The 13292-nt window shown below is 48.0% G+C and overlaps 1 protein-coding gene across 3 annotated transcripts in view; it reads left to right on the top strand.

The window, feature by feature from the left end:
- Positions 1–11035, top strand: part of ZBTB7C (zinc finger and BTB domain containing 7C) — a 44686-nt gene extending 33651 nt beyond the window's left edge. For all 3 annotated transcript variants that reach the window (XM_065662407.1, XM_065662406.1, XM_065662405.1), the window contains exons 2-3: positions 3708–4904; positions 9848–11035. In XM_065662407.1, the coding sequence (XP_065518479.1) occupies positions 3724–4904; positions 9848–10484 (1818 nt within the window). In that variant the 5' untranslated portion in view covers positions 3708–3723 and the 3' untranslated portion in view covers positions 10485–11035. The remainder of the gene's footprint in view (positions 1–3707; positions 4905–9847) is intronic.
- Positions 11036–13292: the final 2257 nt, after the last annotated feature.

Here is a 13292-nt window from a genome sequence, read left to right as displayed (position 1 = left end):
GGTCTCCTGCTCCTGGCTCTGAGCAATAGTGAGACCCCAGGGACAGGCTTCTGCCCCACTTCAGGGCTGGCACATTTTTACCAGGGCTCTTTCAAGCTGTGTCAGTCCCCCATTTCCATTCATATAAATGAATATAGGCAATATTAGTTTATCTATATGCTATACATACGATCTCTATAGCCTATTGAGTATGCTTCTATTTTTTTACTTATCACGATGCTAAATGAACATTTCACCTCCCTATATTTCAGTTTTATATTACTGGTTTTCAGAGGCTGTATTATACTGAATGAGGCTTGAAGTTAAAAGGAGACGTGAGAATAAAGCAACCAGAAGATAAAAATAAAAACCAGAAGGGTTTTTGAGCAGCAGAGTGCTCTGGATGAGCTCTGGGTCACCCAGGGAGTGTACATCACAGGTGGTTTATAATACCACTGTGTTCCCTGGCTCGTACCTGGGGACTTAAAAAAGGAACGATTTGCACCCAAAAAGGGGACAAAGCTTTTATAAATGGGGCTTTTCCTGGCAAGAAAGTAATGAATGAGTTTTAAGCATGCCCATAAATGCAGTGTTTCGAGACATCCTCTGCAGAATACATTTATTTTAGGTGCCCTCCACCCTTCCCCCCCTCCCTGGTTTATTTTAACAATGCTGTAACTATTATAAAATGTGACTTTTCTGTTTAACTCCTTGGCGCCCGCTCAGTGCCTCCATGTGCGTGTGCATGCACTGATGGCATTTGTCACCATCGGATGCTATTTTTGTGCCTGTTAATTCTTGAGGACCCCTCCCTTGGCTTGGGGAGAGAAAGGGGGGAGCCCAGGAGGAGGCAGAGAAAGGAGGAGGAGGAAGGAAAACGTCAACCTCAGCACACTTCCAGCCTCTGGCCATCACCCTCCCTGAGGGCATGGGAACCATAAGGTCATTTCTCAGGCTCGCTGAGATTGGAGCTGTCAAACCACGCTGTGAGTTAAAAAAATGCAAATGCATGCAAATGAATGGGCTGTTTCTTCCCCTATTTAAATGACAAGAATCACCTTCAGTTTTGCCAGCACCCTGGCTTTATTGGCTTACCTAAGTGCTCCAATTAACAGAACCACACCTGGAAAGGGCCAGGAGGAAAGGAAAAGGAGTCTATTTCCACCAAAAAGAGCTGTACATCATTTCATTTCATAATCACATATAGCCCCTGATCTCCTAATTAAATTTTTTTTCTTGCTTTCTTGCTGCTGAGTTAATAATCCGCCATCAAGGAGGATGGAGTTTAATGTCCCGAAAAAACCTCTGTAAGATTAATTTCAGGGTAGCCGAATATTCTGCTTTTCTGATCTTTTGCACTTAGGGTGATCTGGCAATAAAAGATCAAAATAGATTCACAGAGAGACATGTTCCTTCATGCAAGGAGCTCCTTTAGCACTAATGCTCCTTCCAAACAAAAATAAATGGGTAGAAGATAAATACAGCAATAAAAATTTAATTGCTTATGCTTATTATTAAGGATACAAAGGCCTAAAAAGGAAGTTGTGTTTTCCTCCCTGGCTCAGGGGTTGTTCATTATCTTACACTCCACTTGGAGAACACATTGGATTTACTTCCATTTATCTGTGATTTTCTAGGGAGATTTGATACGGAGCCGGTCGGGCTGGTGGAGGAGCATAGCTAGTTAACATGGTTAAGCACAGCACACTGTAATGAATCAATTTGTTTCAGACAACAGACATAATTAGCATGGAGCTAATGGGCACACCGTGGGATGCGGGGCTGGAGCACCATTTGTTGGCCACAAATACCAGTGGCTGGGGTGGAGGGGGGCTTGGAGGGATGTAATTCCCAGTTCCTCTGCCCATCTCGGGGCATAGCAAGGTGCTGGAGAGGGGTCCCCAAGGTGTGGCTGCCCTCCAGCCCCCTTCAAGGCTTCACGCGCTCAGTTTGTCCCCCATCCCATGTTGCTCCCGGTGGTCCATAACCTTTCCATGGGGTGCGATCCATCTATGCTGTGCTGTCTTCCCAAGGCTTTTGCATGCCGGCTCTCACGCAGCAGTGCTGGGGGAGATACCTGCAAGGTCTCAGCTGGAGATTGACCCTACAGAGGGAGGAGAAAGCAGACAGCATTCCTCTTCCCACGGGAATGTTTGCTGCAGTCTGACCCCCTCCCCAGCCTTCTCCAAGGGTGACTGGCTTGCTGGCCAAGGATTTCCCTGGATAACCTCCTCACCAGGCTCTTTCTAACCCCAAGGGCTGCAGGGAGGTGGTAGGGTGGGAGCCAGCCCCTTGCCACGGGGTAGACCAGGTCCCTGCTGGTCCCACCAGCTGTTGGGAAAGAGGTTTGGAATCAGAAACTGAGCATGGAAGGACACCCAGGACATGGCAATGGATCCCAGGAGAGCTGTGGAGGTGGTACAGGGTGGGACTGGGTACCTGCCTGATGGCCTCAGCCTTGCGAAAGGGGCTGGAGTGGGGCTGCAGTTTTACTTACATGAACCATGGGCTCTCTTGGAGATTAACCCCTTGGCTGTGAGCTGCCTGCATGAACACATGCTCTGTGTCCTGGGGGTTTCCAAAGGGTTAGTGTATTCAAAGTTATTCTGGCTATTTGATGTATTCTGTGTGCGATGGGATTAATGTTGCCTGATGGAGGAAGTCACTCTCCTTCCCTGGGATTTCTCATATGGAAGGGCTGCTGGAGCCATGCGAAAGAGGGAACATCTGACAGATTAAAAAAAAAAAAAAAAAAGGAAAAAAAAAAAAAGAAAAAAAATCAGGTTTTCCTTCTGGGTACGGGCTTTTTGCTTCCAAATTTCTCTTTGAAGCTGGGTCTGCAGTAGCAGGGGAAGGTGTCTGCCAGATGAACAGGGCATTTGATACCACTCTAACAAGTCAAAACAGGAGTAGGGATGGAGCAAGCCCACAGGTGAAGACAGCAGACATTCATCTGCTCTGGCCAGGGCCCTGGTCCCTGGTTGTCTTTCTCTGAGTGTTCAGGTACATTGTGACAGCTCTCTTGCCACCCAGCTCCCTTGGGAAGACCTCGCTATGTGGGTTGTCTACATGCTAAGGTAACGTGATAGCTTCCACCCATGATGTAGCAGGAGGCCACCGAACTGGAGACCTGCTAAGGACCTCTGTCCTACTGCAGCAAACAGCCATGACCAGCAATCCCTCCTGTTTGGGACATCCAGTTATACCAGTCCTCAAAACAATTGCATGGATGAGATGGGATCTCCCTGGCTCATCCTTGTTTGTAGGAGCTGGCACTTGGCACGGTGATGCAATACAGCATTGCCATTTCCCCACATAGCTCCTGGCAGGACAAAGCCAACATGTGCCTGGAAAGATGTTGGTTGTGGGAGGATATAGAAGAAACGTGATGGGGAGGGAAGTCATTGCACAAGGTTCCTGGGGGAGGGATGTGAAAGAGAAGAGGGAGCTTGTGGTGGTTATGGAAGGGTGAATAGGGTGGGAACTGAGAAGAGAAGGATGGAGACAAAGAGATAAAGAGATGTGGAGGGAAGCAGAGGTTAAATCACAGAGGACCTGGAAGGTGTTGAAGGTGACACGGAGATGCACTGGGGCAGTGCAAGCAGAGGGTGATTACAGAGGTCTAAGTGAGGCAAAGGAGAGGAGGACACCAAAAGAAGGCAGGGTCATTTCAGCATTATTGACTGTGAATTCCCTGCTAATGCTCCACTGTCTGTGTTTTGTCCTAGGGCACTAAATGAGAATATGGCCAATGGCATTGAAGATCTTATTGGGATCCCATTCCCAAACCACAGCAGTGAAGTCTTATGTGGTTTAAATGAGCAGCGGCATGATGGTCTCCTCTGTGATGTCATCCTCATTGTACAGGACCAGGAGTACCGGACCCATCGATCCGTCCTTGCTGCCTGCAGCAAGTACTTCAAAAAACTCTTCACTACCGGCACTTTAACAGACCAGCCCTATGTTTACGAGATTGACTTTGTCAAGCCTGAAGCACTTTCTGCCATCCTCGAGTTTGCCTACACCTCAACCCTCACCATCACCACCTCAAATGTCAAGCACATCCTCAGCGCTGCCAAGATGCTGGAGATCCAGTGCATTATCAATGTATGCCTTGAAATCATGGAGCCTGACAGAGAGGCAGAAGAGGAAGATGACAAAGATGACGAAGATGATGATGAAGATGAAGAAGAAGAGGAGGAGGAAGAGGAGGAGGAGGAGGAAGTGGAAAATTTTGTCAATCAGGAGAATCTAACTGATGTCCAAGAAGTAAGCTGTCACCAAAGCCCTTCTAAGTCTGATCTTACCGAAGAAGCATATACAGAAGCACCTAAAGACTGTCCAAATCACTACCCAGCCAACAACTCCTCTGGACACTTGGGCGTGATACGAGACTTCTCCATCGAGTCCTTGCTAAGGGAAAACTTGTACCCTAAGTCGAACATCCCAGAAAGGAGGCCAGCTCTCTCTCCTTTTGCCCCTAGCTTCTTCCCACATCTATGGAATGGAGATTTTAACTCCTTCTCCCAGCTCAAGGAGCCACAAGTAGACAACGGCCCCTTAGATCTGGTGATCAAAAAGAGGAAGATCAAGGAAGAGGAGGAGAAGGAAGACCTGCCTCCACCTCCTTTCCCTAATGACTTCTTCAAGGACATATTTACCAACACCCCAGCAGCTCCCTTAGGGCACATTAAGGCAGAGACTGAGTATAGCGCTTATCTCAATTTCCTAAGCGCTACCCAGTTTGGAGGAGTTTTTCCACCATGGCCCCTGGAGGAAGAGAGGAAGATAAAGCCCAAGGCGTCACAGCAATGTCCCATCTGTAACAAAGTCATCATGGGAGCCGGCAAGCTGCCCAGACACATGAGGACCCACACAGGAGAGAAGCCGTATATGTGCAATATCTGTGAAGTCCGCTTTACCAGGTATGTGTTGGGTACCTCTGCTGTGCGTGGCCATGTGTGGGGAGGGCGGTGGTGGTGGTTGGGGGGGCCACGTCATGACCTGTGGGTGACTCCTAAGCTGGACATATATCTTTCCCCCAAAAGCGGTAAAGAAGGCAGGGCATGATCTCTATCCCTTCTGAAAAACAAAAAGAAAGGAAGAGAGGGTGGAGGAAAGAAATGAACCTACTGATTTTGGTAGGTTGTGGATCACATCCACAACTCACTGGATCCATCCCTTCACTGAACAAAAGCTTAAATAAGCAACAGGGTATTTTCAACCCCACCATAGTTCACCACAGCTGGACCAGAAGGAGCTGGAAAACAGATGGTCAAACAGTAAAGGAGGTTTCATCTCTAACGTGCTGCGAGATGCATTGAGCTGGGAGGGCCATCTAGCTGTGGGATGTAATTAGTTCGGGTTTGCACATTTTGGCATCAGTGCAGACCACAACCCAGTTGCACATGTTTAGACATACGAGGGTCTGGGGTTTCTGAGGCTAGGTCCTAATTATTATATGTTAATAGTGAGGTGGGGTCAGTCTCTTCTCCCAAGTAACAAGCAACAGGACAAGGGGAAACAGCCTCAAGCTGCACCAGGGGAAGCTTAGCTGGATAGTAGGAAAAATGTCTTCACGGAAAGGATTGTCAAGCTCTGGAACAGGCTGCCCAGGGCAGTGGTGGAGTCACCATCCCTGGAGGTGTTTAAAAGACATGTGGATGTGGCATTTGGGACATGGGTTAGTGGTGGACTTGGCAGTGTTGGCTTCATGGTTGTATTTGATGATGTTAAGGGTAGTTTCCAACTTAAATGATTCCATGATTCATCACCCTGAACACTGGCCACCCAAGAGCCTGGCACCTCAACTCCCTCTGTGGTCAGTGGAAAGATATCAGCACCATCAGAGCGGTAGATGAGGGAAGGAGATGAGCAAAGGTGCCATCCCAGACCCCAAAGACAGGGTTTAACTAAAGCAACTAACTTTTGGGTACCTAGGTTACATGAGACCAGCCCCAGCGTGGGCTGCTCCAAGGCAGGCATGACCAGCCAGTCCACCCCTCCTACCAAATCCCAGCCTTTGCACTTCTCTTTACCACAGCAAACCCCTCAATAGTAATAAATCAGAGCAGGCTACACAAATCTAATGCTACTGCTTGCAACCCTTCTCTGAAAAGCTGGGCAGATTTAATCGGTGAGCGGAGACAAATAGATTCCTGGACCTGCTCTTGCTGGGTATAATTAATATCTAATGAGTACAATCTTTACCATAATAATAAAGCTTTCTGACAAGACCATGGTATTTCAGCTCCTGGCTGCGTGTGAGAGAGAGAGCCCTATTAAGCTGGGGCGAGCAAACCAGAGGAAAATAATATGCACAGTAGGCAAAAGTGAGCTCCTGACAATGTCCGGACACCTGGGGTGCTCCCACATTCAGCCTGCCTTTTCTTCTCCATCCCTGTGATAATATTCAAGTGGAAGTTATGCAGATGATGAGGATTTGACCTGAAAATAAATTTCCATGCTCCTCTCCATTAACGCAGCAGACACCGTATTATAATGCAGGGAACATCATGCCTCGGGCTGGTGCATGCGACGTGAGCCGGCTCCCCTTGCTATGTGCAGGGGAAAGGCCGCTGCCGGGTGCTAATTCCCACCTGCAGGAATTCAGATCTGGATCCTGCTGCATCCTGAGGTTAGTGCTGGGTTGTCACCTCCAGATAGGCGGGCTCTTCCGGGAGGAGTGGGATGGGTTCAGCCCAGTGAGTGTGGCTGCATCCCAGGCTGGAGGGTTGACCTGGACAGCCCCATCCTGCAGCCCCATCGCTGCCCTGGGTGTGATGCTGTGGGTGGTAGTTGCTGACGAAGAAATAGTTTAATTTGACCCATCATCAACACCTTCTCTGTAATAGGGATAATAAATCTGAGCCCCCACAGAGGCATCCCAACAGCATCGTTGGCTTCGTTTGAGGAAACTGAGTCACGGAGAAATGTTGGGACTGACTCACAGTCACTACTGAGCTTAGTGGGAGGGTTCAGGTGGGAATTCAGGTATCCTGACCCCTAATCCAGACAGGTTAAATCAGCATCTTGGAGGTTAAAAGCTCCACATGGAGATGGTCTAGCATGGTTTAGCCAATTACTAACACAGGGCTAAATCAGACACCCTCTCATACATTTACCAGCTGCTAAATACAAAGCACAGGGGCAGGAGGACTTTAATCCAAGAATAGAACCCCAAAGAAAACAGGGTTTAACCCAGTGGTGTGGGTGATGTTGTCCCAGATTCATTCACGAGACCAAAGCTATTCATATGGGTCACCCTACACAGAGCTGGAGCCTGCAGGGGTCTTTAACACCCTGAGTGAAGTGAAAATCTGAAAACATCAGTTTATTTTCAAATGCATTTTGGATAGCACGCAGCTGTTTGGTTGTGATTGGTTAGTTGAGGTTTTTAGCGATTTTCAGCATTACTCTAATGTGAGGGCTCTCCACTAGGGAAAAGTGTATTTAAGCAAAGTGGAGTGATTGAGATGCAGGAAGAGATTTCTGCCGGGATTTCCTGAACGCTGCCACTCGCATTACGTGCTTTGCTCTTGAGGCGAATCTGATGCTTCCCGAAAGCATCAGACTAGCACCCGCAGCAGTGAGCAGTGCCTGCACCAGGGACATGCATGCCCACATGGTCACCCATGGGGTCCCCGGGGAATGAGGGTGCAGGGAAGCCGAGGTTCCGAATGGGAATGACCAAGTCAGTCCTTTGCATTATTTCTGTGCTCTGGGAACTGTGGAGAAGCAAATAAACAAATAAAGAAAATGCGTTTTCCTCGGTGGGGAGTCCCTCAACCTCCCCCCATCAGATCCCTTCTCCTTCATGTCAGTGGGTCCCGCGTCCCACGGCAAGGACCCCACATGCACCTGGATCTGGCACTCCCACTTCCCAGGGACATCTGATCGCAGGAAGCAGGACTTCATTTAATAGCTCATTAATTTTTTCCTTAAACAAAGGCTGCTCAGCTCCTACTCTGCTGGTTTGCTCTGCTGAAATGCTGGAGAAAACTGCAAATATTTCAGTTTTTCCACCAAGACAGCCCCGGAGTGCTCAAGGAGAAACTGTTCCAGCCAGAAAGGTTAACATTATTTGTTCCTATTATTTGTGTTGTGACAGCTCACAGAGCCCTAATCGCTCTCCTAATGCAATTGCATTAAGGTTATTCACACACACGGAGCACGGTTCTCTTTCTCCTGTCTCACAAAGCCCATGTTCCCCATGCTGCATCCTCCCCTGGGTGCTTCGCTGCAGCCGGAGCATCTCACACCACCCCCAGCCTCCGAGCTTCTTCAGTTAGAGCCATAAAACCTCTCTTCCATCCCACGGAGATGCTGTCGGGGCAGGGAGGATTGAGTTTCTTTCTCCCTATCTGCTGCCGGAGATGTGTAATAGCCTGAAAAAAACCTTTGCCTGTATTTACATTATACAGTAATCCTGGTGCGCTGCTTGTTTATTAGGAAAAGCAATCCTGCTAGGTTAAACATTACATATATAGGTTTAAATTATATTATAGGTGGGGCTGGTAGCTCTGCTTTTCATTAACGTTTCCCAACATTTCGCATTGCAAACCCCTGCGTTCATCTGCTTACAACTTCGCTGCACATTATCCATTTGGGATGAAATTTTCCATGCGGCTTCATGTGCTGCTGAGAACTGATTTCAGCCCTTTCAGGGAAATGCACCCTTGTTAAGTTTTTGGGATAACAGCATCTTGGAATATTTCAGAGTGGGAAGTCAGCATCTGGCTCTGGGCTTGGCATATGGGGACAGAGAGATGCTTTTCTTCTGTCTCCTTAAAAATTTGCATGAGTTGCAAACCTCATATGAGCTCGTAACAACCTCTGTACAGTCAGGGAGCTGTACAGTGCTGCTGCTTCTGCAGATGCAGGACCAGGCTGGGACTGGCTTCCTAAAGGCAATAAAGCATCATATGATGAAGAAGTGACTGTTCTGGTAGGGATACATCTCTGCACCCTTGATCCCGAGGGACTGGTGTGCAGAGATGCACATCCCAAGGCTGCACTCCTCACAGCATTGGAGTGCTGCTGGTCACATCACCGAAAACTGTATCAAGATACACAAAGGCAAGGTGGCAGAAATCAGTGCAGAAGCAGCACCTTGCAAGTTCTGTGATTTTTGTAGACTGCAGAAGGAAGCATTCATTGGAAGAAAACCTGATTGGACTGCCAGCTTAGGAAAACATTCTTGGTTTTAGATGTTCCCCTTAAAAAAAAAACCCACTATATCTGTAAATACGTGCCTTTGCGGTGGGTTTTATGGTTGTATTTAAAAACCTTCCCCAGAACGTGTGTGAGGCTGGATGTGTGCTGACCTTGGAGAGCAAGGCAGGGAAGAACAGCGGTGCCGGCCGCTTCCTGCACCTCTGCTGCCTCGCCCTGTGCCGTGCTCCCGCTGCAAATCAGAGCTTCGGAGACACCCAGTGGTCAGCGCAAGAATAAAAGGAAAGGAAAATCGGCTCCAAGCGGGAATTCTTTTGGACGGCATTGCCTTACATTGCCAGGATCTCGGAACTCAGCTGATTTCCTTGTTTGCAGGCAGAAATATAGCTGTACTTATTTAGATATCACCATATGGTTTTGGGGTTCATTCCAGAAGGTTTTTTCTCAAATTTAGGCTGTTTTGAGCTCTCTGGGACGGGCTGCACACTCCTGACATGGAGAGCTGGGTTTGTGTGATGTTTGAGGTACTGTCCCTCTGGGAAGGAGGAGGTGTATGCAAACGCCAGTTTCCAAGAATATCCATACACTGGGGGAAGCGCTGGGATGAGCTCCTCACCTTCCCATTGCCTTTCCCTCTCCTGATCCAAGGAGCAATCTCAACCGCATCCCTGATCAAGCGCCTTCTCTTTTGCAGGCAGGACAAGCTCAAGATCCACATGCGGAAACACACTGGGGAGCGGCCATACCTGTGCATCCACTGCAACGCCAAGTTTGTGCATAACTACGACCTGAAGAACCACATGCGCATCCATACCGGCATCCGGCCCTACCAGTGCGAGTTCTGCTACAAGAGCTTCACCCGTTCCGACCACCTCCATCGCCACATTAAGCGCCAGAGCTGCCGCATCGCACGGCCCCGGAGAGGACGCAAGCCCGCAGCATGGAGGGCAGCCGGCTTGCTCTTTGCTCCCGGTGGCCCACCGGTGGAGAAGAGCTTCGTGATGCCACCGACGCTGGAGGAGATGAGTGGCCACCTCGGCAGCACGGCCATGTGCCTTCCTGGCCCCAGCCCCAAGCACTTTCTGAGCGGGCCCAAGTCCCCCTTCAGCCTGCAGGAGCTGGAGAGCCAGTTTGAAGAAACCCAGATGAAGCTCTTCAGGCGAGCCCAGCTGGACATGGAGAGGAACGCGAGCATCTTCGCCTTCGCTTTGGGCCATAATGAAAACCTCGCTGCCCAACCCTTCTTCCCCCTCCCTGATCCATGGAGCACGGGTTTCAACGGCTTGGCAGGGCTCGGCCATGTGGCTCCCATCTCAGAGGCAAGCAAATAAACCCATGTCTGGTCCCACCATAGGTCCGCTTCCCTTCCCAACAGGATGACCAGCTTTCTCAGCATCCCTGCCTGCCGTTTCGCATCATCTGGCCCCCAAGAAGCTCTCTGTCCCCTCCCCACCGTGGCTCGCCATGGGGTTTGAGGCATGGTGCCTTCCCAAGGGAAAGTGGGTGAATAGGTGGGTCCTGCGCCCCACGGCCCCAGCACTTTAGACTCTACAAAGCACTTGGCTTTGGGGCCGTGGGGCACTTACTGCCCCATTCAACCACCCACCGCTCACAGCTCCATCTGGGAAGGCCAGGCCAGGACTGCTGCTCTCTTCAGCCCTCCCAAAAATGTCACTTGCCTTAGTCCAGGGCATGGCCATCACCATGAGATGGCTCTTCTTGGGGGAGATGTCCACCATTCTCCACCTGTGGGACCCACTCGACACTGACAAGCCGTCCAGACTTGGTTTTCATAGGTTACATTCCTTGGCCCTTTTGGTCAAAAAGACTTTTTTATCCTTTTTTTTTTTTTTTCCTTTTTTTTTTTCTTTTTTTTTTTAATTATTTCCCATGTCTGGCAACAATATTCATTCTACAAGGGTAAAGGGAAGGGTCAAGCAACCATGTTGGGAGGGGAAGAATCCTGGCCATTGCCTTTCTCAGTGGTATATCAGATTTGCAGGGCTGGTGGAAAACCCTGAGGTGGGACCCTAAAAACATCAAAAAAAAGCTAAAAAAAAAATTAAAAAAAAAAAAAAAAGAGAAAATCACCCAGAAGCAAAACTGGGTGGAAAAGGGGATTTTTTACTTAATTTGGTTCTTTGTCCATTTCAAAACTTCGGAAGGAGAACCAAAGCCTATTTTGAGTACTTTGACTGCAGTTGCTTGAAAAGGTGAAGGAAAACTTTCGGAAGGATCAGAAATTTTTTGATTCTGAGCTTTTATTAAAACCTTGCTTTGCGAAAATAAACCATGGGGGAATTTTGAAATGAAAATGTCATTTCAAACCAAAGAGTCAGAATTCACCGCCGCTGACCATTCTGAAATGTATAGGGTTTTGTCCTTAATTCCCCCTAATTCCTATACAGATTTTGATGATGAAATTCACAAAACACTGGAGTGTCCCTGAATCTGCAATGTCGATGGGAAAAAGTTGGATGTGCAAATATCCCTGCTGTTTGTCTCAAGGGATCTTTGTGGAAAAAAGTTCCACTAAAGATGTCTTGCAGATGAGATTGTCTACTTGCAAGAAGGAGAAGTACCATTTCTTCACCATTTGTTGGTTCAAAACATGAGGCGGTAACATATAATGGGGTGCTCCAAGCTGAAGCTCACCCATGGTGGCCAACAGGTCAGGAGTCCTCTCCAACATCCCTGCAGGCCCTTGCTTGGCCGCCCCTACCTGATATTACTTCTGAGGCTGGAAAAGTGGCTGGAATCGCCTCATCAGCCTCCTTCAGCTCTTAAAACCATGAGCTACTTTCGAACATAAAGGCTTTTGATGGCCATCTGCCTCCAACTGCTCCTCTTAGATGTGGTGGGACCCCAGTTTCACCAGTGGCTGAGACAGCTTGAGGTGGGACCCCAGTTTCACCACTGGCTGAGATAGCTTGAGGTGGGTGCCCCAGGAAGCTGGTTTTACATGGAGCCAGCACCTGATAATGTAAATGTTACAAGTTAGGGATTTTTCTTTCTCTTTTTACTGTTACCTTTCACCATCAGCAGAATAAAGGGGATGAAAGGACCATGGGTTCATTAACTTCTTGGCCTGCCCATCAATGGTGTCGCTCTGAAGCGGTGGCTGGATGATGGTGTCCCCACCAGAGACTGGGAGGGGGCACAGGGGATCCACAGCCCACCATGAGGGTGTGAAGGACTTCTGCTCTGAGACCATACTTAGCAGGACCAATCCCAAGGAGCTGCCCAATGCTTGCTTCCTCCTCCAAGCAGAAATCAGCAAAGACTCAGTCTGCAACAAGTCAATAGAGAGAGTTCAAAAAAAAAAAAAAAAAAAAAGAAAACTTCTTAAAACTGCATCAAACCTTTTTTTGTTTTTAATCCATACCAACTTCTTACATGAGCGACGTTTTGCAAATGGACGGTTACTTCAGGTGTTTTTTTGTCTACGATTTGGAGTCATTGTAAAGTATCCAAAGATGCTGAGTACTGTATAATCTATGAGGACTTGAAGCAAGGTGTTTTTTCTGTCTCGATTTGTTTGTTGGGTTGGTTGGGTTGGTTTTTTTTTTTTGTTTGTTTTCTCCTTCCTATTTGTCTAGCGGGGAAAAGCCTTTGCAATTTTTCTATTTATAACTATTTTTATGTGACTGCTTTATGTACAAAACAGTAGGGGAAAAAAATCAAAACAAAAAAAAGGAGAGAGGAACACACACACACAAACAGATTTGCCTTACTTACTCATGGGACAATCACCCTTAACTTGGATTGATGCTAGAAAGTGGATGGAAAAAAAAAGATACCAGATCCTTTTATGTATTTATTAAACTGCATTAATTGATGATCTTAAATTATTAGCAGGACTTGGTTCTCTTGCCTGTGGTGCAAAGGCTAAGCCACTGCAGATACAGAGCTGCCTCCCTGCTTGGATCGGCATGGCCATCCCTATGGCCTCAGGTCTTTGGATGTTCCCTGGTCTCATAAATCTGGTGCTTTCCAAAGGCACTTTTTGGAAAACCAAAATAAGAACACATTAGTTAACCATCCAGCTGCTAACAGCTCCAACCCAAGGGGTTGTTGGCATTGTGATGAGTGAGTTAAGGTTGATTTTCCCATGTTGTGCTGGGTTGGGTTGGGTAAGG

Source organism: Lathamus discolor, chromosome Z, assembly GCF_037157495.1.
Source record: "Lathamus discolor isolate bLatDis1 chromosome Z, bLatDis1.hap1, whole genome shotgun sequence".
Lineage (NCBI taxonomy): Eukaryota > Metazoa > Chordata > Aves > Psittaciformes > Psittacidae > Lathamus > Lathamus discolor.
The sequence above is the reverse complement of the archived record's forward strand: the minus strand, read 5'-3'. Positions and strand labels throughout refer to the sequence as shown.